This window comes from Lampetra planeri, chromosome 47 (genome assembly GCF_965212315.1).
Source record: "Lampetra planeri chromosome 47, kcLamPlan1.2.h2, whole genome shotgun sequence".
In the NCBI taxonomy this organism is placed as follows: Eukaryota; Metazoa; Chordata; class Hyperoartia; order Petromyzontiformes; family Petromyzontidae; genus Lampetra; species Lampetra planeri.
The window spans coordinates 4,712,830-4,737,753 of NC_136153.1; the positions used below are offsets into that span (position 1 = coordinate 4,712,830).

The 24,924-nt window shown below is 47.7% G+C and overlaps 1 protein-coding gene across 12 annotated transcripts in view; it reads left to right on the forward strand.

Annotated features, from left to right (window-relative positions):
• The first annotated feature begins 4,174 nt into the window (after positions 1 to 4,174).
• Positions 4,175 to 24,924, forward strand: part of SYTL2 (synaptotagmin like 2) — an 80,390-nt gene continuing 59,640 nt past the window's right edge. For all 12 annotated transcript variants that reach the window (XM_078615455.1, XM_078615457.1, XM_078615461.1 and 9 more), the window contains exons 1-2: positions 4,175 to 4,391; positions 8,467 to 9,137. In XM_078615455.1, coding sequence (XP_078471581.1) covers positions 9,037 to 9,137 — 101 coding nt within the window. In that variant the 5' untranslated portion in view covers positions 4,175 to 4,391; positions 8,467 to 9,036. The remainder of the gene's footprint in view (positions 4,392 to 8,466; positions 9,138 to 24,924) is intronic.

A 24,924-nucleotide genomic window follows, 5' to 3' on the forward strand; every position in this document is an offset into this window, starting at 1 on the left:
GTTCATCTTCTTAGTTCTTTCGACAAAGCAAGCAGCCGTATATACGCTGCCAAGCGTGGTGGTGCTCATTCCGACGCTGTCTTTCCGACAGACCTGTTCTTCACCTGAGGACGGCTGCTTGCGTTGTGGCCGAAACGTCGTGAGAATTGTATTTTATTATGTTTTATTTTTATTATTGTATTATTTCCCTTCCACGTGACTTTACCGAAAGAACCAAGAAGATGAATCCCTGCAGTCACGAAAGCTTTAAATCGAAATCTACTGGGGGTTGTTCAGGGGTGACTGTGGCGACCCTCACAACCATTTATGGCCTTCGGCCAGGAAGGTCACGAAATGTTTTTTTTTCACACGAACGACGCATTCACGCAAGCACCCGATGCTCCGTTTTGAAGTTTTAAAATTAAACATCTTTGAATTGTATTATGTTTTGAATTCGATAATTGTATTTCTTCATTAAAAGCTTATATCATTTTACAAATGCAAGACTTCATTGAAAATTACATTTCGTGTGAATTTTCTCTCGTCGTTAAGTAGATGCCCTTGCTGGGGGTTCGTTTCGATGCGGACTTTCACCTGTTTGGGATTGCGGAATCGAGATAAGACGACATAGAGCTGCTGGCCTGTGCGAGAAGACCGCCGTCTGCAGATCGATTCCTTCGTAATCGAACGTCTGTCACTGCGCCTCCGTCGTTCATGCAGGGGGCGCGTAGGTTTTGCAGCGCCCCCTGCATGAAAACGACAGAAAGTGCAGCGTTCATCACAGATAGCTAAAGTTGTTTTCAGAAGCGATCTGGCCACAAATAACAGCTCAACAAAGTGGCTCATCGCGTGGAACTCTAAAGCAGCCAAATTCCTTAAATGCTCGATTCTAAATGTGAAGGGAAAACACGGAGGACCCGGAGAAAAAGTCACGCAACCACGGGGAGAGAGACACGCAAACTCCAAATACAGAGACATGTCAGGGCCGGGATCGAACCCACGACCTCCTGTAAGAACCGATGTTATCCGTGGCCAGGAATAAAATTGAGATCGCTGAGATTCGCAGCGCAGTTCGCTCACCGCTGTGCCACCGTTCCTCCTTCATAATTAAATATTCAAGTAGAGGACACTTACAGAAGAGGGGAGAGAGAAACTCATTCTGTCAACATAGCGCGGATAGGAGGGACGACCTCCCACTGAGCTACAACTGACTTGGGAGTGTCAACAAAATGCATTCGTTGTTGGAGAGCAAGTGAAGTGATAAGACACGCTCATGCATGTGTGTACGTTGAACTTCTTTCGCACCGTGCGTAGCCAACCGCGCTAATAGGAGGCGCGGGGCAAGGACAACAAACTAAACACGAGCAGCAGTTCTAAAGACACGAGTCTTCAACCTCGATTTAAAAGTTACAGAGCTCCAGTTGCTTTCCTAGTATCGGAAGGGAGAACGTTCCAGACGGCCGCGGAAGCGCGTCTGAAAGCGCACCGTCTTTGCTCCATCGCGAGCCAAAAATGTCGCTGCGTTGTTACGCGAAGAATGACGATGCGTGGCACTGCGCGAACATCTCGCACGGTGAGCGAGAGTGATGCACATCGTGGAAGCTGCGAGGGTGCGGTAGAGGGAAACCCTGCTCAACATGGTAACGACTATGTCAAGTATGTCGCGCTTACAGACAAGCCATCATCGTGCGTGAAAATATCGCAGGGGTGTGGTGTACGATGGGTACACCCAGTGGAATGACGGTGATTCATCGAAACGCGAAAGATCGAAACGCATCTCCACCCAAGACCCCAGGACCTAACCACGCAGCGACACTGTGTAGCCCAGACCCGTCAGTCGTAACTAAAAGGGTATATTGGTGGAGTGTGCTGTACATTTGTGCGTGTCTCATAAAGCATTGATTTCGGAAAAAAATGTATTTGGTGGTTGACCCGACAATTGCGAAAGTTCACGCGACCGCACTGCTAAGACATCATCACATGAGCAATGCTATCCCTGGGTGAAGGGAGACATTTTGACCGTGGATAAAACAGAAGTGTGGCGTTGTTGGTGAGCTCATTTCGTACAATTAATGTAAACTCGGGCTTAAATGTGATAAATGAAAACCGACTTCGTCGGTATGCACTGCAGCATTCCTTTCAGCCACGGGGTAGGCGATGAAACAGCAACAGCTGACCTTGGCAATACTTTTGAAATGTCAAATTCAATACGTTCCAAAAGACAGACGGAGCAATACAAAAATACCCCAGCGGCATGAAGTGTTTCTCAACAGCAGCCGTCTTTATCAACCTACCTGACCGAGCCCGTCTTGCAGTTTTAGTCGGCGGTGACGATAACGGCAGGTTACTAAATAACCCACGTTTTATTTAAAACGCTCATTACATGGACCGGGGAGAAATGTTTTAATCGCGTTCCGCAAGCTGGCGGGCGTGACGCGTTTAACCAGACCGACCACTTTATATATATAGCTTTAATGAGATCATTTCAATTAAGCATGTGCAGCAACATGCAGACCTGATAACTGAACGGGTCTTTTTTTACGCACTTAAATTTCCACGAACTTTCCATGAACCTCCACACTTAAAACGTGACACGTGCTGCGGCTCGGATGGGACGTTCAAGTATGTTATACAATGAGCATTCGGTGGAGTGGTGGCACTGCGGTTAGCGCACCGTGTTGTGAACTCGGCAAACAAACAAAACAAAACGTGAGCTCGATTCCCTGCCACGGCTGACGTTAAGTGGTCGAGTTGCATCTGAAACGATCCTGAGCTCTTCTCCTCCAACACTTCATCAAACCACACGAAGCCTCCACTCGTGGATTAGTCTCTTAAGCTTAAAACACACGTGCTGCTGCTTACGCAGGGAGGCAGCTGGTGTCGTTCACCGGTGTCACGTGACACACACTTGCCCGCCAGAACACCAAACACGGCGCACACACAACAACAACAACGCGGTTCCCTCTCTCGGTTCATTTGGATGCGTTGGCAAAAGTTTGCCCTGCGAGTGGCGTGCCGTGAGCTGGATTCCCTGCCACGGCTCGCGTTAAGTGGTCGAGTTGCATGGGAAACCATCCTTGAGTTAACACTATGAGACATCTCCTTTACCAGTGGCAAAATATGGTAATAGGTTTTTACCCTTTCAACTGGTACAAAAACTGACACCTATTACTATATATTACTTTATTTTGCCACTGGTAAAGGAGGTCTCATAGTGTAAATGCTTACCCCGAGCTCTCAATACTCTGATAGTGCGCTGTCTTTGAGTTGTACGTCTTTTGGCGTCATCTGGTCCAACACCAATGGAGACTAGGCTCTAAGAAAAGCTGTCTCAGGTGTGGACCAATCAACGTCAAGGACAGTGCATATTATCATCATCATCAGAGTTGTTTTTTTTTGTTTGCATTTTGACTGCTTGTGTTGTGGTTATTGCAAACAAGATGCCTTGTATAAAGGTGTCAGTTTTTGTACCAGTTGAAAGGGTAAAAACCTATTGCTATGATCCTTGAGTTCATCCAACACTTCATGAAACCACACTCAAGCCTCGCTCTTGGATTAGTCCTGATAACACACGAGCTGCTGCTACTGCTGCTACTACTGCTGTTTTCTCGGTGGGGGCAGCTGGTGGGCTGAACGATACAAGGCACCCATCAGCCCCTGTCCCATCGTGGCTGAACGCGCGCGTTCTCTCAACACGTGCATAGCTCTAAGCACGCCAACTTACGGGGGCAGTGCTTTCACGTTTCATCCGCACGTCACGTCCTCGTGTCGTGTTCGGCGGTGAGGTCATGGACCTCCCCTGAGTCGACTCAGCCTTAAATGAGTACCTGGCGTTGTGTGTGCACATCGCCGCTGGGGAGACAAAGGCGGCCGGGCGTGGTGTTGGCCACGTACCCCCCTCGCGTGCCGTACCGGCCTTCATAAGGTTCTCGCTAACACCACTTCCTTGGCCGCCTTTGTCTCCCCCATTGGCGAGGTTTACACACCGCACCGGGTACTCATTCGAGGCCGAGTCGACCTAGGGGGAGGCCCAGGACCGGTTCAGAAAATCGTCACCGGTGCTAGCCGGTGAGCGGCACTCAAACTCGCGTCGCCCGGGTTCGTAGCGCTAACCACTACACTACCGCTCCCCACGCATGGCACGAAACAACACCCCCCTACACACACAGCGCTTTGTCACGGCGTGCTTTGTCGTCACCGGTGGCTCATATTCATGATGTCTCAAAGCCAATGGGGGGGACTTGGTTAGGGAGGTGGCTGAGGTTTGGCACATTCAAGGCATCCGCCTTCCGGGGGAGCTGTAAAAGTTGCTGCAGGTAGCAGCGAGTCTCTGTGGATCTCCTTCCCGTGTGGCTCTTCCACCAGCCACAAGCTCGCTCCGTTCCAGCCGCAGCAGCAGCAAAGCAAACCGCGTGAGTACGACCACCACCACCACCACTAACCCTACACACGCCTGTTGATGAAGGATGCTGCTGCTGCTGCGCTGGCTGCATCAACGGCGGGGTTAACCGTGCGACGCGTTTACAAACAATGCTCGTGGCAGTGTGCGTGTTTTGTGCGCAAGTGCGTGCGCTTAAATGCAGACTTTGATGCCCTGCAATGCTCTCGGTGTATCTACTTGGTGTTTGAACATCTTAACACCTGTTTTTAGTGCCAGTAAAGGGTAAAAAAAAAATTGCAACATTTTCCTAGTAATTTGCGTACACGGATTGAATAGTTCGCTTTGAGCTGGCTGTTACTTCGTGTTGCCGTGTGGCTGGAGTCGAGTAAATTAATAATTTGATCGCACAAAAGTTACGAATTTTTTTTGGGTGGGGGGGGCTTGTAAAGCTTATGTTTCTGTCTGTGTTCACACAATCCGGAGTTCCTAACAGTGCGTTAATATCTTATTGGTTCTTTCGGTAAAGTCACGTAGAAGGGAAATAATACAATTATTAAAATGAAACATAATAAAATAATTCTCACGACGTTTCGGCCACAACGCAAGCAGCCGTCCTCGTGCGTTAATAGTTTACGCCGAGTGTGAGAATAATCTGTGTACCAGTACATCTAGACACTGTGGACAAAGCTGTCTTCACGGCGGTATACAAAGTATTTCGTCACAAAAACATTGATTGTGTGACGGTGCAAATGGCAAAATATGAACATTGCAATAGTGGTCAGTCGCCGTGATGTGTTTTACCTTGTGAGGCGTTTGCATAGTATAATATAACCCCTCCTTTTAAGCTTTACCATGCATCGTAGTTACAAAGTTAAGCACGTAGACTACATGTGTGTGTGTATACTGTACGTCTTGGGTTATTCGGTAAAGTCACGTAGATAGGTTAAAAGAAAAATAATAACTACTGTACATGCATGTGGCTTTATTACTACTACATAATCAACGTTTTTGGGTTTAGATCGCGTTATTTATAAATGTGTCGTAACCCTCCACCACCCGACACGGCCAATCAGTAAAAAAGTGTCACGTTGACAAAAGACAAATAGTTCACTGCTTTAGCCGACCGGTGTGTTGAAGCATTTATAAATAACGCGATCTACACCCAAAAACGTTGATTATGAATAATATTGGTCGCGAAAGCCTACGTGTTAAACTACTACTACTACACACGAGCAAAAACTAAAACATAAGAAATGTGCCCTACAATGAGTCCATCTTTTTCAAGGGATTTACTGCAGCGTGTCAACAGGGCGTTGGTTCACTGATCGTCCGAAATGTTGCTTATTGTCACCTCATTCCCTTCAACGAAACATTCCACGCGCGGATTGCTAAAAGCTGCGTTGTACAAAATGAGCCCTGCCCAGAAGGAGGAAGCTCATTAACTGGCCATGCATGGAGGTGGGATGTGGGTTGAGACCTCCTTGAAGCAATCACTCGGAATGCTGTGCCATTATTTGTGTGAATGGCCTGGCCTGGGCTTGACATTAATTCTGGCTTCGTGTTGGCTTTGTTGTAATCGCAATGACTACGACAACTACGACAAGACTAGCGGGTGGAATTAAGCCCACCACCTACCCACCCACCCTCTCGCTGGCTTGGTGGCTGTCGATTCTATTCTCGGGAATGGCAATACGTGGCACATCAAGGCCCCCCCCCCCCAACCCTGCAGCGTCCTGGCAGTTTAGTGATTAAAAAAAAACAAGAATTGCTGTTACCCTTTCTGGCAATTAAACCGGAGGTGGTAAGATGTTCAAGCACCAAGTAGATTACGTTTTGCAAGGAATCAAGTCTGCTTTGACCACGCACAGTACTTATGGCGAACATGTAAACAAACATGCTCTGATAATAATATATTCATTGTCTATGAAACTGACTGGCCTTCATTATTTATTTTTACGTGTCAAATCGCGTAAGTAAAAAATGTGTGTCGTGAACTCTCCTCCACCCGACACAGCCAATGAATAAAGTTGTCACGTGATGAACCGACGTACCAATTTATGAATAAAATGAATCAACATTCAGTTTTAGTTTTGACATATTTTTAGTCAATAGTCTCAACTCGGGTGCCTTTTTTGGGTGGATTTCGTATGTTCTCTCCCTGTTCCGTATGGGTTTTCTCCTGGAAGGCGAACAGTTTAGTTAGTTTGGCGAGGTTAAGGGTAAAATTGTCAACGTGTTTAACGCGCACGTGTATAAAATAACCTACCCCCACCCTCCCGAGCCGCATAAATGTAACGTTGTTTTAGGAGTGTACATTGGTTACCAGTATTACAACAGAGTTTTGTTCAAACACAGCCAGAGAACGAGATTTTAAACTGGTTGGGCTGGTTCAATTAATCTTTTGCTCCTTCAGGGAGGGTTTGACTTCAAGCAAAGAATGTTGCTGTGTTGGCTTGATTTTTTTTAGACTCCTGTCCTGAGTTATTGATGCTTCTGACTTCTTAGCGCAGTGAATCACCTGACTTGTGAACGATTTGGACTTGTCAATGATCACATACAATTGGGGACTTTAATTATGAAATGTAATGTGTCGTTGATTTTGCACAAATTAAATGCAAAAATGTTCGACTGTGAGTCAAGCGACTTTCCAGAACAATGTTAGCCAGGAGTATTGGTTTAAACAAGCAAACTGTGGACTGAGTTTTGACTTTTTTGGGGTCTCATCAACAGGGTCGGTCCTGTTAAACAAATACTGCTGGGTTGCCAGATATTGTTTTGCAAGAGCAATCACTCTTAATGACGATGGGAGTCCTCATAATTAGACCTCCTTTGCCAGTACCAAAATATAATAATGGGGGTTTTCCCCTTTTTTTCTGGCAACAAAACTGAAACCTTTTTACAGGGAATCATGTGTGCATTAACCACAATACTTGTGGTCAAAATGCAAAAAAACACACACTCTGATAATATATGCATTGTCCTTGAAACTGATTGCCTCGTCTCAATTGCCTCGTCTCAATTGGTGCTAGACCAGAGGACGCCACAAGGCATACAGCTCAAAGACAGCGGCACTATCAAAGTAACGAGGGCTCGGGGTGAGCATCTACATCATTTGCCAGTACCAAAATATAATAATAGGGGTTTTCCTCTTCTTTCTGGCAACAAAACTGAAACCTTTTTACGAGGAGTCATGTGTGCATTATGGGAGTCCTGTTTTCACACAAAACAATACTGTATTAAATTCTGTATTGTTGAGCATTATGGATAATACAATAATAACTCATCTTTCAACATAATAATAGATTAATATATTCATTGTGGTAGTCGGCTGCCAGAGAGGCCAGGGCATTGAGTTGTCGCCTCCCGAGATCCGAGCTTTAAATCCAGGCGTGTGATTAAACTGGGTTCTCATTGGAAGTTGATTGGTCTCGGCTCCGTTACCAAATGGCCTGTAGAAAAATTATCACGATGAATTTGGTTCCAAACTTACATTTCTTATATTCTATCTCTGAGAATTACAAATATTGGTTGACTGTCTTGGAACGGTTGGGAAAGCACCCTCCCCCTACGATGTTGATATCTGCTTTTTATGGGCTGTACTTTGCCATACGGAGGGTTGCAATGCCCTGTAAGAGATCCCAATGGATCGTCATCTCGTGGCATGATACCAGTAACATGTTTGGGATACAACTCGAGAAAACAATGAAGGAAATATGAAAGGAGACAAAACACAAATTAGTTTCAAGCCACCAGCCTGTAGGTTTACAGCAGAACATTCAGGACTTGTACTTGGTCATATACTTTAATGTTTTGCTTAAACAAAAAGCCTAGTGTCGTAAAAACATAACACAACATTTAATAAAAAAAAACATCTCGAAGCGTTTCGTGCAAAGTTTGTCTTAAACCGGGCGTGGTGCTGGCCAACTCACCCCGTCATGTAAAGCGCTTGTCTTCACATGTACTTGCGAAACAGCACTTTCCCCAATATTATGCTAAGGCTGTACGGGGGATCTTTGCCTTTGTATGCCTTACAAGTTCCACGTGTGTACATCGTTGTTTGACATGTCTGCTTGCACTCATTTTTTTGAATTTCATTTCTTTTCCAGAACCACCCACCTCCCTTGGCCTGACAATCCGGCCACGGCACGCGCGGCGAACTTCGGCAAGAGTTCAACAGAGCATGCGTTGACAAACACGGCGATAGGATCATTCAGGACACACAGGGGGTCCCCTCGATTCGACATCTAACTTTTTTTTTTAAAGCTTTCAACTGTTGCACTAGCCGTGTTTGAAGATGTGGTGAAAATACAAAGTTGTGATGCTCGTTTTTCCTTGCCAAGCACTTAGTCACGCGGACTATGTGACTCGTCTGGACCCCACCTTTAAAACTGGGTGACTCGCCCAAGCCACGGGCAACTTCGGCACGGAGGTCGCAGTATTTTTAAAAAGTTGCGCATCGTAGGACTACATTACGGACGACACTAATCGCACTGGCTGTTTACAAAGTAGCTTTACTCAAAGGGCACTTCGAAAATTGGTGGTTGTCTAAGTTTAACATACATCAGTAAGGAACAAAAGCTTTAACCGACGTGCGAGCAAGTTGGTGACCAGTGAGGGAGGAAAGGAGGCTTTCCCACACACACACACACACAGATTGGACCTATCCCTGCGACAAAATGCTGGACCTCAGTTATTTGACGGAGGAAGAACAAAGGGCCATCCTGAAAGTGCTCAAACGGGATGCAGACCTCAAGCAGAAGGAGGAAGACCGCTGCAAGTAAGTCCTGCAGCTCCCTCGCCCTTCAGCTGTGCCATGAAATAAACAATATTGAAGTGTCTTCTTGGTTCTTTCGGTAAAGTCACGTAGAATGGAAATAATAAAATAATAAAAAATTAATCATCATAAAGTAATATAATATTTATTTTTATTATTTTATTACTTCCATTCTACGTGACTTTACCGAAAGAACCAAGAAGATGAATCCCTGCAGTCACGAAAGCTTTAAATTGAAATATTGAAGTGACTCTCTGCTCCACCCTTATCCCCTGCACGAAGGGATACACCCCATTCCAGGATTTGCATTTTAGCGGAAGTTGACAAATGATGAGGTGGCCGGCTGGCTGAGGGGTCAGAGCACTGGTATCCTGGGTTTGAATCCAGGTTTCAGCCACCCGTGGTTAAACTAGTCCATGAGTCGAGAACAGGCATTTTGCTTGTCGGGGTCACCCGAGGTGGCGTAGCTTCAGTGGCTCTGCTTTCTTGATGTGGCCCAAAAAAACTGGTGAATTACGTGATAGCCATTTGAAATGAGTGGGTTATAAAGGTAGCCATGTAAATACATTTGAACTTCCTTTCTACCTTAGGTGGTAGCAATGTCTGGTCTTGCCCCTGTGAACTAATCTGCGTTCTCTAGTATAGTGAGTTGCAATGTGCTGTGTGTTATATTAACAGCTGTTGAGTTGGTTGTGTGGCTCAGAGGTTAAACTAAAGTTTAATTATTTTATTTTACCAGGTAAGGCCCACTGAGCTATACAGCTCTTTTTCAGAAGTGACCTGGCCGCAAATGATAGCTCAACGAAGTGGCTTTTCACGTGGAAATTTATAGTAGCCAAATTCTAAATGTGGAGGGGGAAACCAGAGGAGGACCCGGTGAAAAATCCACGCCACCACGGGCAGAGAGACACGCGAACTCCAAATATACAGGCGTCAAGGGTTGGGATCAAACCCACGACCTCTCCTGTTTACCAGGCGAGGTAGCTGACAGCTGACATCTCACCACCCTTGCACCCCAGGTTAGATCTGAGCTGCTGGGTTCTGATCTGCGATTCAGCCGGCTGTGATTCAAACTGCATTCTCTAACGTCGTGAGCCGATGGTCTCAGCTTTGTCAATAATGACTGCGCAACAAGAAAACATTTCCCATTGTTATGTTTTATTTTTATTATTGTATTATTTCCCTTCTATGTGACTTTATCGAAACAACCAAGAATATGAATCCCTGCAGTCACGAAAGCTTTAAATAGATTTTTTTCCAATTGTATTAAAAACATTTTTTTTTATGAATTCAGCTACTTCCAGCTCTGAGAATTAAAACAATGGTGTGATGGCCATGCGACGATTGTCGCTCTCTGTAGCAGGGTGTGTGTGAAAGTGCACCCCTGAGCATGGGGATAAAGCAGAGTGATGCACTGCTCTCTGCGCTACTTGATGAGAGTTTCGATTGCAGAATTGTTTTGTTCTATTCGTTGTAAATGATGACAGCAAGATGGTCGAGGAGCTAAATGCCAATGTCAAGGTCTTCTGGCCACGATGAGAGGGCTTCTGGAAAGAGTTCGTGTAGTGTTGCTGTTCCTGTGTTGAAGGAACGCAGACGACAGTTGCTTACTATATGGTCCATAGTTTGGGTTGAATGGCGACAATCGCAATGACTGTGGCTTGTCTTGGTGTATCTCTGCGTATCTCTTTTTGATCTGTGTGTGTCTCCATGTATCTCCGAGTCCCCTATGGATTTATTATTTGGATTCAAAGTTCAACTTGCATGATGGCCACAATCGCACGACTACGTCTTGTGTCATTGATTTGCCGTCCGTGAAGGAGATGCGGTGCGCATTGGCCTGCTGTTGATGTTCTGATGCTGTTGACGGCTACACCACCCAGGTGTGTTCGAGGAGGAATGTAAAAGCCAGGGAGTGCGATGTCTCGGTATTTTGTTGACATGACTCGAAGGCACCATTGGAAATAAAATGCAAAGAAATGACCAACATTTAATTTTTTAAAAGTGACAACAGTGAGTTGTAAGTTTGTGCGTGTGTGTGTTAGCAATGTGGGGAACGGTGGCACAGTGGTTAGCACACTGCTCTAAGAACCCTGTGAGCCGGGTTCGATTCCCACTCACGATCGACACCAGTGACGATGATTTGAACTGGTCCTAGGCCTCTCCTAGGTCGACTCGGCCTCAAATGAGTACCTGGTGATGTGTGTAAACATCTGCACTAGGGAGACGAATGTGGCCAGGCATGGTGCTGACCACCCACCCCTTTGTGTGCCGTGCCGGCCTTGATAGGTGCCACTCGCTAACAGCACTTGCTCCTACAGTCTGTTAAGGCTATACGGGGGATCTTTGTTGTTTTAGCAATGTATTTTAGTATGACAAATGGTATGAAAAATCAGATAGTAGAGCAGATTGTAGCTGATCCTACAGGATGTTGGGTGGCCAGCGAGTGTCAGTGTGAGCCAGTTTGGTCGTGGTCAGTTGGTCAATGTATCTTGCAGTTAATGCGAGGCATTATTTCTGAAACAAACAGCCTGCTGTTGTTAACCGGTTTCTGATATCGCTTGCCAATCATGGACAGCCGTGGAATTGAATCGATGAAGTCGTATTCGTAGCACAGTGCGCTAACCACTGCGCCACACCACTCCACCCAACCTGCGATGGAGTCATCTTTAATCGACCTGTCTGACATGTTTCGCAAGAGGCGAAGTCGCGCTGAGTAAAACATTTATAACCTAACCCTAAAAATGTAGAATCACTCGCAACCAAACTGTAAAACCATAACCGTAGACTTTTCATCGTAACCCTTGGTGCGGTTCTCCGGGTTGAGTCGCGTGTTGATCATATCTCTTCTGGAGCTTTGCCACGCGCTACGGCTGCAGGCATCTTCACGGGTTGAATGAAAACTCGAGGGAAGAAATCCTCAGCCCGCAGCCCAACCCAGAAGGACCACGATCGGATTGCTAAGCGGCTTCGCCAAGAGGGGACGTCGCGCGTGTTTTAAATTCGTAACCCAACCCCAAAAATGTAGTATCGCTCTCGACCAAACTTTCAAAAACGTAACAGCAGACTTTTCATCGTAACTCTTGGTGCGGTTCTCCGGGTGCAGCCGCGAGCATATCTCCCTCTCGAGCTTTCGCCACGCTTTATCTTCGGTTGGTGGAATGAAAACTGGAGGGGAAAAATGCTCAGCACGCAGCCCAACCCAGAAGGAGGACCACACTCGGATTGCAAGCAGCTGCGACAACAACTTGCGTCTTCCATTCCCATCTTCTTAACCCTTTCCGAGAATTCTGCAGGTTGCGGGGTGGGTGTTCCATTCGCCGCTGAATCTCGGAACACGCAAGCGGCTCTGTGTTAATTTATTTAGAGCGGCGTAGCGTCGTTGTTGTTAGAGAATCGTAGCGGCACGATCGCACTCTGGAGGCTGGTGCCAAACTGTGCCACGCCCTCCCGCATGGCCTTGTGCGAGCCTCGGGTTCGTCTTCGAACCTGATGACGAACCCATGTAGATATTTTATTTTAGTTTTTCTTTCAATTCCGTTCCGATGACGTACATGTAAGATACGACGGAGCGGCAGCCAAGGGATGGAACGTGTCTGAGCGGTCGACCGTTGAGGAGATGGAGCGATGAGATGACCCCGTGTGTTGCAGCAGGGGCCCGGCTGGGTGGATTGTTGTATCGCAGGATTCGGAGAGGTGGCAGCGGCTTGCGGTGGCCTTATTCCAGCAGTGGATTGAGCATTGCTCCTGCTGCTGATGATCATCAAACCCTAGCAGTGGTGCGATCCTGCAACCAGCAGAGCAGCTGATCGTGCGTCCCGACAGTCGTGTTGCTCTGACTCCAGCTCCTCTCAGATGGGGGGGGGGCAGGGGGGGCAGTAGAGCTGTTGTGTGTGTTGGGGGGGGGGGCACCGTGACGCTGATTCACCGCTACAGACAGTGGGGGGCCCGAAGGGACATTTGACGGTGTAGGACCCAGCCCAGCACCCGCCTGACGCAGGCCCTGTTCACGAATATAAACTCCAGGATACCAAGAGGATTTTTCTTTTTATAGTTTCTCGAAAGGGTACGTGTGCATTTTCACATAAACGTGGGTGATTGTTGCGCAGTGGTCGGCCCACTGCAATGACCCGAGTACGATGCCCGGCACCGGCTCACATCGGTGGCGAGAGATATTTTGAACCAGTTCCGTGACCCCACCACCACCACCACCACCACCCCCCCCCTTCAACTCGCTGACAAGCATGGCGAAGTATGGTCAATACAACCGCGATGACTGACACGGCATGGGGGCTGCCTTCGTCCAGCAGTGGACGACAAAGGGCTGTCAGGATGACATTTGCAGGAAGGAAATTCATTTTCAGTAGCATTCGCTTGTCCGTAAAATGTGTTTTTGTTGGACAAAGATAGAGGGGGGAGCTGCAGTCGAGCGGGTCCACGCGCTGAGCTACGAACCCGGTGACCCGAGTTTGAGTCCCGCTCGGCGGCGAAGATTTGATCAGGTGCTGGACCTCCTCGAGGTCGACTCACCCTTAAAACGAGTCCCCGTCGCGACTCGTGAAAAAAAAAATTGGCACCGGGGGAGACAAAGGCGGTCGGGCGTGGTGTTGGCCACCCCGCCCACCTGATGTGCCGTGCCAGCCTTCACAGGTGTGTGCTGCTTGTTAACAGCACTTGCTCCAACATTCTGCGGGGGGTGTGGGGTCGATGTCTTCTGACCAAGTCACTGCTAAAGCTCTTGGCAAGAAGGCAACGTGGGGCTATGCAGGCGAACTGGTCTCGTGGGTATATTTGGTCAGCGCTTGGGAAATCGCTCCTGCGTTGAGAGTTTGTACCGGGGCGGGGGAACGTGCCAAGCGATGGTGAGGCAGTGTTTTATCAACGTTATGACCCTGAATGGTGAATATAATTGATAAAGCATTTACGCCCGTGAAATTAACTGTACTGCATTTTAGGGCTATAAAATCAATCGTACTGTTGTTAATAGCAATGCTAACGCAGGGATGTGGGTGCAGTGGTTAGAGGGCTGTATTGTGACCCCAGTGACCTGAGTTGGACTCTAGGTGGGTGTTAACATCATTGACGAGCGATATCTGAACCGGTGCTGAGCACTGCCCCCCCCCCCCACTCTGTCAACCTGCACTGACCAGCATGGTGAAGTATGGTGAAATAAGCGTCATTACCGAGATGTGTTGGGAGGCCTTCATCCAGCATTGCATTGATTGAGGGCTGTAGATTGCCATGACGTTATTACGTATTTTGACAGAAATCTTCACTGCTTCCAGATACAATCACGCATTTGCTCACGCGTATTGTTTAAATAGATATGAAGAGAAAGGTGCAGCCCTGCAGTTTCTTGTTCCCACCACCGCTGCTGTTGCGAGGGCCTCCACTCGAGTGGGTTTGAGAGAACCCATCTCGTGGATTTTGTTGGCCTATTCCAGCACACTGGCCGGATGACTTGAAAGAGTTCGGCGTAGCCACACTTTACCCCACCACACACGTGACCTACCGGATGGGTGGTTTGCCCATCTATGCTGCTGGGCAGACAGAGGCGATTGGCGGGTGGGATTTGACAAACTGGCACCGGTGTCTCTCAACCGCCGTGCCGGACCATCGAATCGAACTGGTGACCTCTGGATCGCGAGTCTCGGTGCGCTGCTGACCATTCAACCGCTGTCGCAGCGTCCTCCCCGAGATGCCGGGAGTGCGATGTGAAGTTCAAAATAACAAATACTACAATAATCATGAAAAGCGCTTGACATTCCTTTGTATGGATTTTCAAATTTGCCTCGATTGCCTGATAAGAGCCAGGGACTCTCGCTCAATAATATTATTGTAATGCAATTATTGATTTTTTTAAATATATAAATTGTATTTATTTAGGACCTGGATACATTATAATTAATAATTATTCATAATTGTAATAAATATATTGTAATAAATATTTAACAATAATATCAAAACGAAGAAAGGTTTTGCAATGGAAGTGTGAAACGTCACACACTGTCTGTTAAGTAACAATGTTTTGCTGGGTTTTAATTAACGTGCGTGTGCGTGTGTGTGTAGAGAAACTGATTGAAAGAAAACCGTAACCACCTTGGCTTCTGTACAAAGAGCTTAGCCGAGGTTCCATCACGATAGATTATAACATCTGTAATAATAGAGATAACGTTTAATTGGCTGTTTTAAATAAATGTATATGAAGCCTGGATTTTTTTTCTTCTGCGCATACATATTTCCACATCTCCTGTTTGCAAACCAGACCAGAGGTGGAATTTCCACATTCCTATGGCTGAGGGCGGGTCTATCCATAGTACCAACCACACTGTTTGACTTCCTTGCAAAGTGGTACTCGTTTATCCTGGATGATGATGGCCACAGACACCCCCCTCCCCGCTCATAACTTGCAATTAACGCTTGTATAACAGGTTAAACGTCACTCTGTGCCATACAAGAGCATTGCGTAATCCATTTTCGTGATGGCAGAACTCCCCATAGACAAAACCAGTTCCGAATGTTTTTATTGCAGTGTGAATTTTTTTAATTGACCATAAGATTACAAAACACCGTGGATTTATAGTGTTACTACTTCAGCACACCCGCGTGTTGAAGAGTGAATCCGCAACATTCACAGTTTGAGTACGACGTTTCGCTGGTAATTACATCCAGCATCAACGGGCGATTTGCCAGAATATTCGCGAAAGCCGACGTGTAGTCGATCCGGGACTGCATTGGGAGCCAGTGGGGGAGGGGCTTGGTTATTGGGTGTGAGGTGGTCACATTTACGGGAGTGGGTGCGGCAGTGTGGCAGTGGCAGTCGGTATCGTCCTGAGATTGTAAGTGATGGGTTTTTGGAAGGGTGCAGAGGGGAATAGTTGGAGTCGGCGATACGTGACACAGCCATGGATGACGGCAATAACGACAATTATGTATTCGGGAAAGCCTCACCGAGTCTCAGGGCTCTTATTTTTCAGGAGCGGTCCTGCATTCCGATGTTTGACCAGTTCCATAAATGGGCATTTGGCTTCACGTGAGAGGGGAACCCAAAGTGCCTGGTGAAAAACAAAACCCCACCACCACGTACACAGGGAAGTGGACACACAATGATGCCATCTCCTGGCCAAACCTCAGGCAGGCCAACACCTACGACGCCTGGCAAGCCCTGGTGGATACCCATCCAAGTCCGAACCAGGCTCAAACCCGGCTAAGCATCGGGTGAGATCGGGGCACATTCAGGGCAAATTGACCTGCAGCTTGTGAAAGCAATTTTTCCGCTGTATGGATATTGCAGAAGCCGTGTTGAGTGCGGGACTTATCCTGTGAGTGAGCGATAATTGAATGTGCAATGATTAATTCAAAGTGGCGCTTCAGATACTCTGTGTTCAGGTGTCTCCGTCGGAGCATCCCGAACTCGAGTCTTGCTGTGCTGTCATCCTACTGTACACACGCCAGGCAAACAACTTAAAACGCGTAAACCGGTCAGACGCCACGTATAGACCCCCCCCCACCTCGTTCGCTGGCATGCCCAAGGCTCCGAGAGCGAGAGAGAGGGACGCGGGCCCAAGGCACCGCAGCAAAAACTCCAAGGGTAATAATGAAATAATTAGCCGAATGCGAATGTCACCTTCTCAAAATGGACAAAAATACTCCGAACGCGTTGTCACTAACACTGTGGCCTGAAATGAAAAAAATATACAATAAGTGACGTTTCATCTATGTATGTTGAACTTATTTCGCACCCTACGTAGTCAACCGTGCTAATCGGAGGTGTGGGGGAAGGACGGCAAACTAAACACTAAGAGCAGTTCCTTCATATCCGAATGTGCTGTGAAGAAGAGTCATTGCCCATAACGTCACCTATGATGTTTATATATTTTTTTCTCCTAAGGCCCCACAGCATTATTGACAGATGCGAGTTTGTTTTTGTTGTTGTGCTCTTGCACCATTGCCAACGCAGCAGCAGCAGCGGCATCGGCAAATAATTGTGGCTTGCAATGGGCCATGTGTTTTCGGAGGCCCTAAAGGGAGGCTGCTGAAGCCACTACTGACTGCAGTTGAGTTATCGGCCTACCAATAACATAATCATGTAATTTATCCTTGAAGGCCACATCGTCACCCAAGCTCTTTAACAGGAGGGGTCCTGCAATTGGATCTTTTACCATTTGCCTTTTAATCATCATAATTTAGTTTATCCAGGAAAGCATCAATGAGTCGCCAATCCCTCCTCCTGGAGGTAGTTCAGTTTCTACTTGTGAAAATAAACCGTAGTGCCCGGAGAAACTCCACACAAACGTCAACAGATACGGGTGTTCGTGAACACACTCGCTGCTCTGACATCTTCTGCGCAGCCAAGCAGGTTCACAAGTGCAACAAATCCCTTCTCTTTTTCGATTTAAAGCTTTCGTGACTGCAGGGATTCATCTTCTTGGTTCTTTCGGTAAAGTCACGTAGAAGGGAAGTGATAAAATAATAAAAATAAAACATAATAAAATATTTTATTTTTATTATTTTATTACTTCCCTTCTACGTGACTTTACGTGACTTTACCGAAAGAACCAAGAAGATAAATCCCTTCTTGAGCTACCAACCCTTGCCTCCAAAGCTGCGGATCACAAGAGTGTGCCACCATGCTCTGCTCGGCTTTTCGCCACCAAAAGGGGCATGAATCAAACGGGTTTGCTTAATTGGGAAAAGCGGGCATTGGCCGGCCCCCTACTGGCAAGCCAATTCCCGCTTGCAGCCCGGCGCTGGCATTCACTTTGTGCCACACAGGGAGAGCTGGCAGCGGGGGGTTCCCTAGGCCAAACCACAATCAGGGCACTTGAATCGATAAGATGTGACGCGAGGCACTTTTAATTGCAAGAATCGTTTTTCAGCGCCCCGTAAGTGCGAATCCATTTCCTTACTTAGACAGCACGCGGTTCCTTTCGATGAATGCGACGAGTAATCGAAGTAAAACGTCTGCTGATGCGCCTGCCGTGCCCTGTCTGATGATACTTTGTCCGCAAACAAACTGGCGCAGAGGGTATCATCTAATGGCCCTCTATTATTGCACCCCGACTGGGTCCCATTAATTAATTCAATAATAATAATAATAATACAGTGTGGCTGGGAAAAAACTAAAGAAAAACACACTGCGGTGATTATGCTTTTCTGGCAAGCTCCAAAGGGGGTGTTTACGGTAGGCCGCGTAGGTAGCACCACCTCCCAATGGCCCGGTTTCTCCTTCACCGCCCACCCTCGCCCCCCACGTGGCCAATATAGATAATCTATACCGCACACATGTAATTGATCAGTGAGACATTGCAAGTCCTTGCCCTCTCAGCTCAAGCTGCCCCCCAACCCCCCGTCCTCTTTTCGTGTGCGGAGAACGCAGCCGAAATTAACTCACCGAGCTCCCCTGGAGGAGGTGGGGGGGGACACGCAGTCGTCGTCCGGTCGCAGGTCGACGTCAAAAGGAGGCTCCCGTGCGCACTGTTCACGTAAGCGGACCACCGCTGTGTCTCGTTGGGTCGCGTGATCTCGTGCGGCGGGGGGGGTGGGGGGGGCTGGAATTAAAGGGGAAGAGGAATGAAGCGAGAGATCGGGCGGTGGGAACGGCGCGAGCGGTGGCACGACACCGTCCGCGAGAGAAGACGCTAAAGATCGCAGCGGGGTTTGAAAGCAGCTGTCAAGGTCTTCAGCACCCTCCCCTCCACCTCCCCCCCCCAGTTATGGGGATGACACCAGAGGGATAGAGACGATCTCGGCGATGCGTTCGATTGGGGTTGTATCCGTGTTGTTTGCTGTACGTGCTGGAAGCTATCAAATGGAACCGAATTGCTCCAGGCACGGAGAGCGAAACGTCAGACGTCATGAACGAGTGTCGTGTGGTACGACCCAATAAACACAACCACCTCCCCCCCCACCCCCCCCCCCCCCCGGCTGTTGAATTCACTTCCACTGGCCGCTCGCTCTGCTGGCTACCCCCCCTGCCTTAGTTGAAAATTGAGCCTTTAGACGAAAATTATTTTTAAGGCATTTTTATTTCTCATTCTTGAATTATTTGTTTTTGTGGTCGCATCTGATTGGTCCGAGTGCCTGCGTGTGTGTGTATTTTGTACAACTAAAGGCACTTGGGAAGTATGCACTATTTTCATTACCGTACAGCACAACCATACGAAATCCTCTGCGGTAGGTCAAATTATTCCCCAAAATGTTTTCCAACCTCTTGCAAGCCTCAGAAATTCCCCATGAAGCCACGCGGTTGCCATAGAAACAAAAAGCCACCGCTGAGAATTTTTCTGTGGGTAACGCGACTCCAAACCGCTCTGAAATGGCGAGCAAAACGATATTTATCCATCGCCGCGAGACTCCTAATCGCACTAATCGGGTACGAGAGGGGAATATTTCCCACGTGGCAACGCTGCGGGCGATTTTGGGATTTAATGAGAGTTTCGCTTCACGTGGAAGGGAACCGGAGCAACCGAGGGTGATGACACTTGGCACTGCCATCTGCTAGCCAGAGGTCGCAAACGGGTTTTTATTCCTTACCCGTACCCGGCCGCACCAGGGTTTCAAATGGGTACCCGTACCCGTACCCTACCCGTACCCGGCCGGGTACGGGTAGGGTACGGGTATCGGGTACCTGATTGCGACCTCTGGGATGAAGCCATGTTGCAGGCGCGGGTGGGTTGATTCTAGAAACTTGAATTGTGAGAAGAGACAAGACGTTGGGAAATGAGTGACAAACGGTGACTCACCAGTGACTCACGGCCTACCCGTACCCGGCCGCACCAGGGTCGCAAACGAGTACCCGTACCGGTACCCGGCCGGGTACAGGTAGCCGGGTATCGGGTAGGGTACGGGGATCGGGTACCCGGTTGCGACCTCTGCTGCTAGCCCACAGCTCACATTCTGTACGCTTAGAACTAATAACCGGGTGGCGAGATGTAAACTCCGTCGCCCGGTATGCAGAAGGTCGGAGGGTTCGATCCCGACCCTGGCGCCTGTATGTTTGGAGTTTGCACGCTCTCCCCGTGGTCGCGTGAATTTCCTTCGGCTTTTCCCTTCACTTTGAGAATCGCGCTTTTAGAGAATTTGGCTACCGCTAGAAATTCCCACGCGATAAGCCGCTTCGTTGAGCTCTCCATTTGTGGCCAGGTCGTTTCTGAAAAAAGAGCTACATAGCTCAGAGAAGGCCTTACCTGGTAAAACAAATTTAAATGGTTTAAAATTTGTTTAATGATTGTTCTTGATGGTGTGGGTACCTGATCGCTAGACCTTTGTACGAGGTGAGATTTTCTGCACCTTGGTAGTGAAAACTTTTTGTTGCTTGCACCATTTGTTTTTATGCCATTTTATTGATTTTTTTATACAAATTTTTTCGGGGTTTGTTTACTCCATAATTTACATGGATAGGATTTAGCCCTTCATGTGATTATCCACCGGATTATTGTACTGTGAGCGTAGTGAGATGCAATTGGCATGAGCGATGCTGTATAAAACATAATTATTTTCGTGTTAACTCCTGGCAAGGCCTGGTGGCCACCCTTACTAGCACTAACCAGGCCCAGTCAAGTTTCTGAGTTGTTGCTTGCCAAAAGTAAATTAAAGTCCAATTGGGCCTTCAGTATATGGTTTGTATGTATGATGTTTGTTAGTGTATATGTAGTGGTGAATTGTCATTTTGTGGTTAGCACACATCACTACGAACCCGGCGACCCGCGTGCTTATTCAAGGCCAACATCGGTAGCGATTATCGTAACTTCTCCTGTGCATTCCAGAGGTCGGCTCGGTCTTAAATGAGTACCTGGGGCGGTGTGTAAACATCAGCACTGGGGAGAGAGACAGACAGCCGGGCCTAGTCCTGGCCACCCACCCCCTCGCGCGCCGTGCCGGCCACCCACCCACCCACTCGTGCATCGTTCCAGCCACCCACCCCCTCGTGTACCATGCCAGCCGTCATAGGTGCTCGCTAGCAGCACTTGACCCCAACAGTCTGTAGCAGTCGTCTTGGTTCGTTCGGTAAAGTCACGTAGAAGGAAAATAATAAAATAAAAATAAAACATAATTAAATAATTCTTACGACGTTTCGGCCACAACGCAAGCAGCCGTCTTCAGGTGGAGAACATGTCTGTCTACTTGACCTGTTCTCCACCTGAAGACGGCTGCTTGCGTTGTGGCCGAAACGTCGTGAGAATTATTTTATTATGTTTTATTTATATTATTTTATCATTTTCCTTCTATGTGACTTTACCGAAAGAACCAAGACGATGAATCCCTGCAGTCACGAAAGCTTTATAATAATATAATTATAATGTTTTATTTTTATTATTTTATTATTTTCCTTCTACGTGACTTTACCGAAAGAATCAAGACGATGAATCCCTGCAGTCACGAAAGCTTTAAATCGAAAAAAGTCTGCTGCAGGCTTATGGGTGGGAAAGAGGGGGGGGGTCTTCGTCTTCGTTTTGTTTTGGTGTGTGTCTATGCCAGGCGACGTACTCCACCACCCCGGCTTTGGGGAATGACGTGGCCAGCCACTGTTGGCCCGGTGGGGCTTGATTCGGTGGGAAATGCAACAAGGTGACGTGGCAACGATTGTTTTTTTTTTCCCTTTGCTTCCGCGACACGAGTTTCGGCGTCACGCACGACGGGTGCCCTGTTGAGAGGACCACACCCTTGCCTCCAGGTGAGCGGTGGCGGCTGGCGGGGCAGTAAGCGAGCGCACGTGGCAATCCCAAGCACCCAGGCCCCCCCCCCACAGCCCCCTCGTCGGCGAACTATAACTCAGGGCCACTGTCGCCTTGTTATCAAACGATTAACGCGCTAATCGTTATTTTTTGACGAGTGCGTTCATCATTTTTACCGAAGGACATTTCGGTTCTGACGTGTATATTCTTCATTATTATTATTATTATTATCGAGTGCGTTTAAATCGTAATTATCGGAATATTAAATAATGCTGCTGTAAATTAACGCAGTCAATTATTGCCCACAACGAACGGCCGTAATTTTTTTGCGTGTAATCGATGGGAAGGGGATAGACGCGCGACACTCGTGGGCGGTGCTGATGCTGTGTGCGCAGCGAGCCACAGCGTCTTAAGTTAAACTTCTCATGGCAAAGCGAACGTTTCAGTTTTGTTGCCAGAAAAAAGGGGAAAAACCCTATTATTATATCTTGGTACTGGCAAAGGAGGTCTAATGATGTAGATGCTCACCCCGAGCCCTCATTATTTTGATAGTGGCATTGTCTTTGAGCTGTTACGCCTTTTGGCGTCCTCTGGTCGAGCACCAATTGGGTCGAAGCTCAAAGGAAAGCCGTCCCTTGGTGCGGACCAGTCAGTTTCAAGGACAATGCAAATATTATCAGGGTAGGTTTTTTGTTTGCATTTGACTGCAAGTATTGTGGTTAATGCAGACATGAATGCTTGTAAAATGGTTTCAGTTTTGTTGCCAGAGAAAAGGGGAAAACCCCCCTATTATTAAGGCAAACGTTATTTCATATTTTTCCACCTCTAACATCACTAAAGTGGGTATTGTGCACTTTTCATAGAGGGCTTCATGATTAACAGCAAATGTTAAAATATTAAAGGGGGTCTGAGCGGAAGGTGCGTTGGCTAAAGCACTGCGGTATGAATTCGGCGAACAAGAGTGCAGTTACCGGTCATTGCCAAACACATCAGTGATATCTCATCTAGTTCTTAGCCCTCTTCACCCTTCACCGACCAGCACTGATCGGCTTGGTGAAGTTTTGGTCAAAACGACCCACAGGAAACGGGGGGGGGAGGCCTTTGTCCAGTAGTGGACTGAAAAAATGGGCTTCTGCACTTGTACGTTTATAATTTCCACTGCTTGCAGAAAAGCTATTCCGTGAAGCAATATGCCACCAGAATTGTTTTTGTTAATAAAAACAAACTAACATAGTTTTAAAACGGGAAACTTTACAGGGGCACTGCATCCAGCTAAGGGCCAAGGTTATTACCGACCAGCTTGGTTGGCATATCGTGGAAAGGTCATGTGGCCAACACCGAGTGTAAAGGCCTTCCTCCAGTCACAAGTTGATTGGCAAAAATGGGCCGTACTTGATTAAATATGCGTATGAAAGCCACACAAACACGCATGCAGGCAATTCCTCCAGTACTCGGTGAGATCCTCGCTTAATGTTTCATCTGCCTCTCCCCCCCCCCCCCAACTTCTAGCTCCGTCATCGCGACGTGAATGAACATGGCACCGGTAGCGATCGGCGCTTCGCGTCGGTTTTCAAACATCACATTGGTGCCACACGTTGCGAGGGGGTCCGATGTCCATAGCAGCATCGTCCGTCTGCGTTTCGCCACCGTGGGAAATGAGCAAGCTGCGACGCGACGTGGCTGATAACGCCCGCGGCCGTCGCCGCTATTAAGCGTCTGAAGCTTATTTACATGCGACAGCCGCCACGGCGAGACGAAAGTAAAATTTCGATTTAAAGCTTTCTTGACTGCAGGGATTCATCTTCATGGTTCTTTCGGTAAAGTCACGTAGAAGGGAAATAGTAAAATAATAAAAATAAAACATAATAAAATACAATTCTCACGATGTTTCGGCCACAACGCAAGCAGCCGTCCTCAGGTGAAGAACAGGGCTGTTGGAAAGAACAAGGCTGTCGGAAAGACAGCCCTGTTCTTCATCTGAGGACGGCTGCTTGCGTTGTGGCCGAAACGTCGTGAGAATTGTATTCTATTATGTTTTATTTTTATTATTTCCCTTCTACGTGACTTTACCGAAAGAACCAAGAAGAGACGATAGTTAGCGGGCGGGCGGGATTCACTTTTGTTTGTTCTAAGGCTCATCCTGTAAACCGCATCCTGTAAACCGCCACCACCGCCGGTCGTATAAACACCACGGCGCTGCTCGTGACATACTTTGTTCAGTTGAGTTTGGAGAGCAAACCGCGTGTTTGCGCGAAGGAATATAACACGAAACGATGAGCAAACAACCCGATCGTTTTTGAATGCTGTTGTTGAAAGTGCGGGGTGGGGGGGGGTGTTGGAAGGGGGGCAGGGCCAGCCCCGATGAAGGCATCTCATTAGGGGAGCTGTTTCACCCTAATCAAGCGTCGTCATGGCACGCGAGCCGTCCTCCTGGCGGGGTATGGTGCACGTTGTCCTCGCGTCTAATGCCCAACTGCTCCCCCAGTCTGTGCCAATTTCTCTCCTCTGGTTCCTCTCTGCCACACCAGAGACGCTATCTGTGTAACCTTGACCTTGTTACGATGGGGTTTATGAAGCCGGCTATGCTGGTGTGTCTCGCGCGGTGAAGGTTCCTCGGAACATAAACAACTAAGGGCTGGGGTGGGTGGGTGGGGGGGCGTGAAACGTGCGCTCATGTGGGTTACCCACGGTACATCGTTCATAAAAAAACACAACGAGGGCTTGCACAGAGTAAACACAGCGACGACGATGCGTGTGCAGCAGAAGTGTGCAGCTCCCCACTGCTCCCGCCGCTGCCGCTATTCACCGATGGGTTCAGGATATGTCACACGAGGGAACGGAGAGGGAGGAGGGAAATGAATCTACCTTTGATTCTTTTTTTTCCTTTTAAATCCCCAGACCAGCTGTGGCTAATGCAATTAATTAAACGAGTCACGGGATACGCCCACCACATTATCAGCACCTGGCGTGCGGATTTAGATGGAGAGGGGGGCAGAGGCAATAATCTTGTCTCGCTAACCTTCACGAGCATTGAATAGCAATATACTAGTTCTTTTACGTAATTCGCAAGCATTAAAAAATGTCATTGTTTTTGCCATTTATTTGGTTGGTAG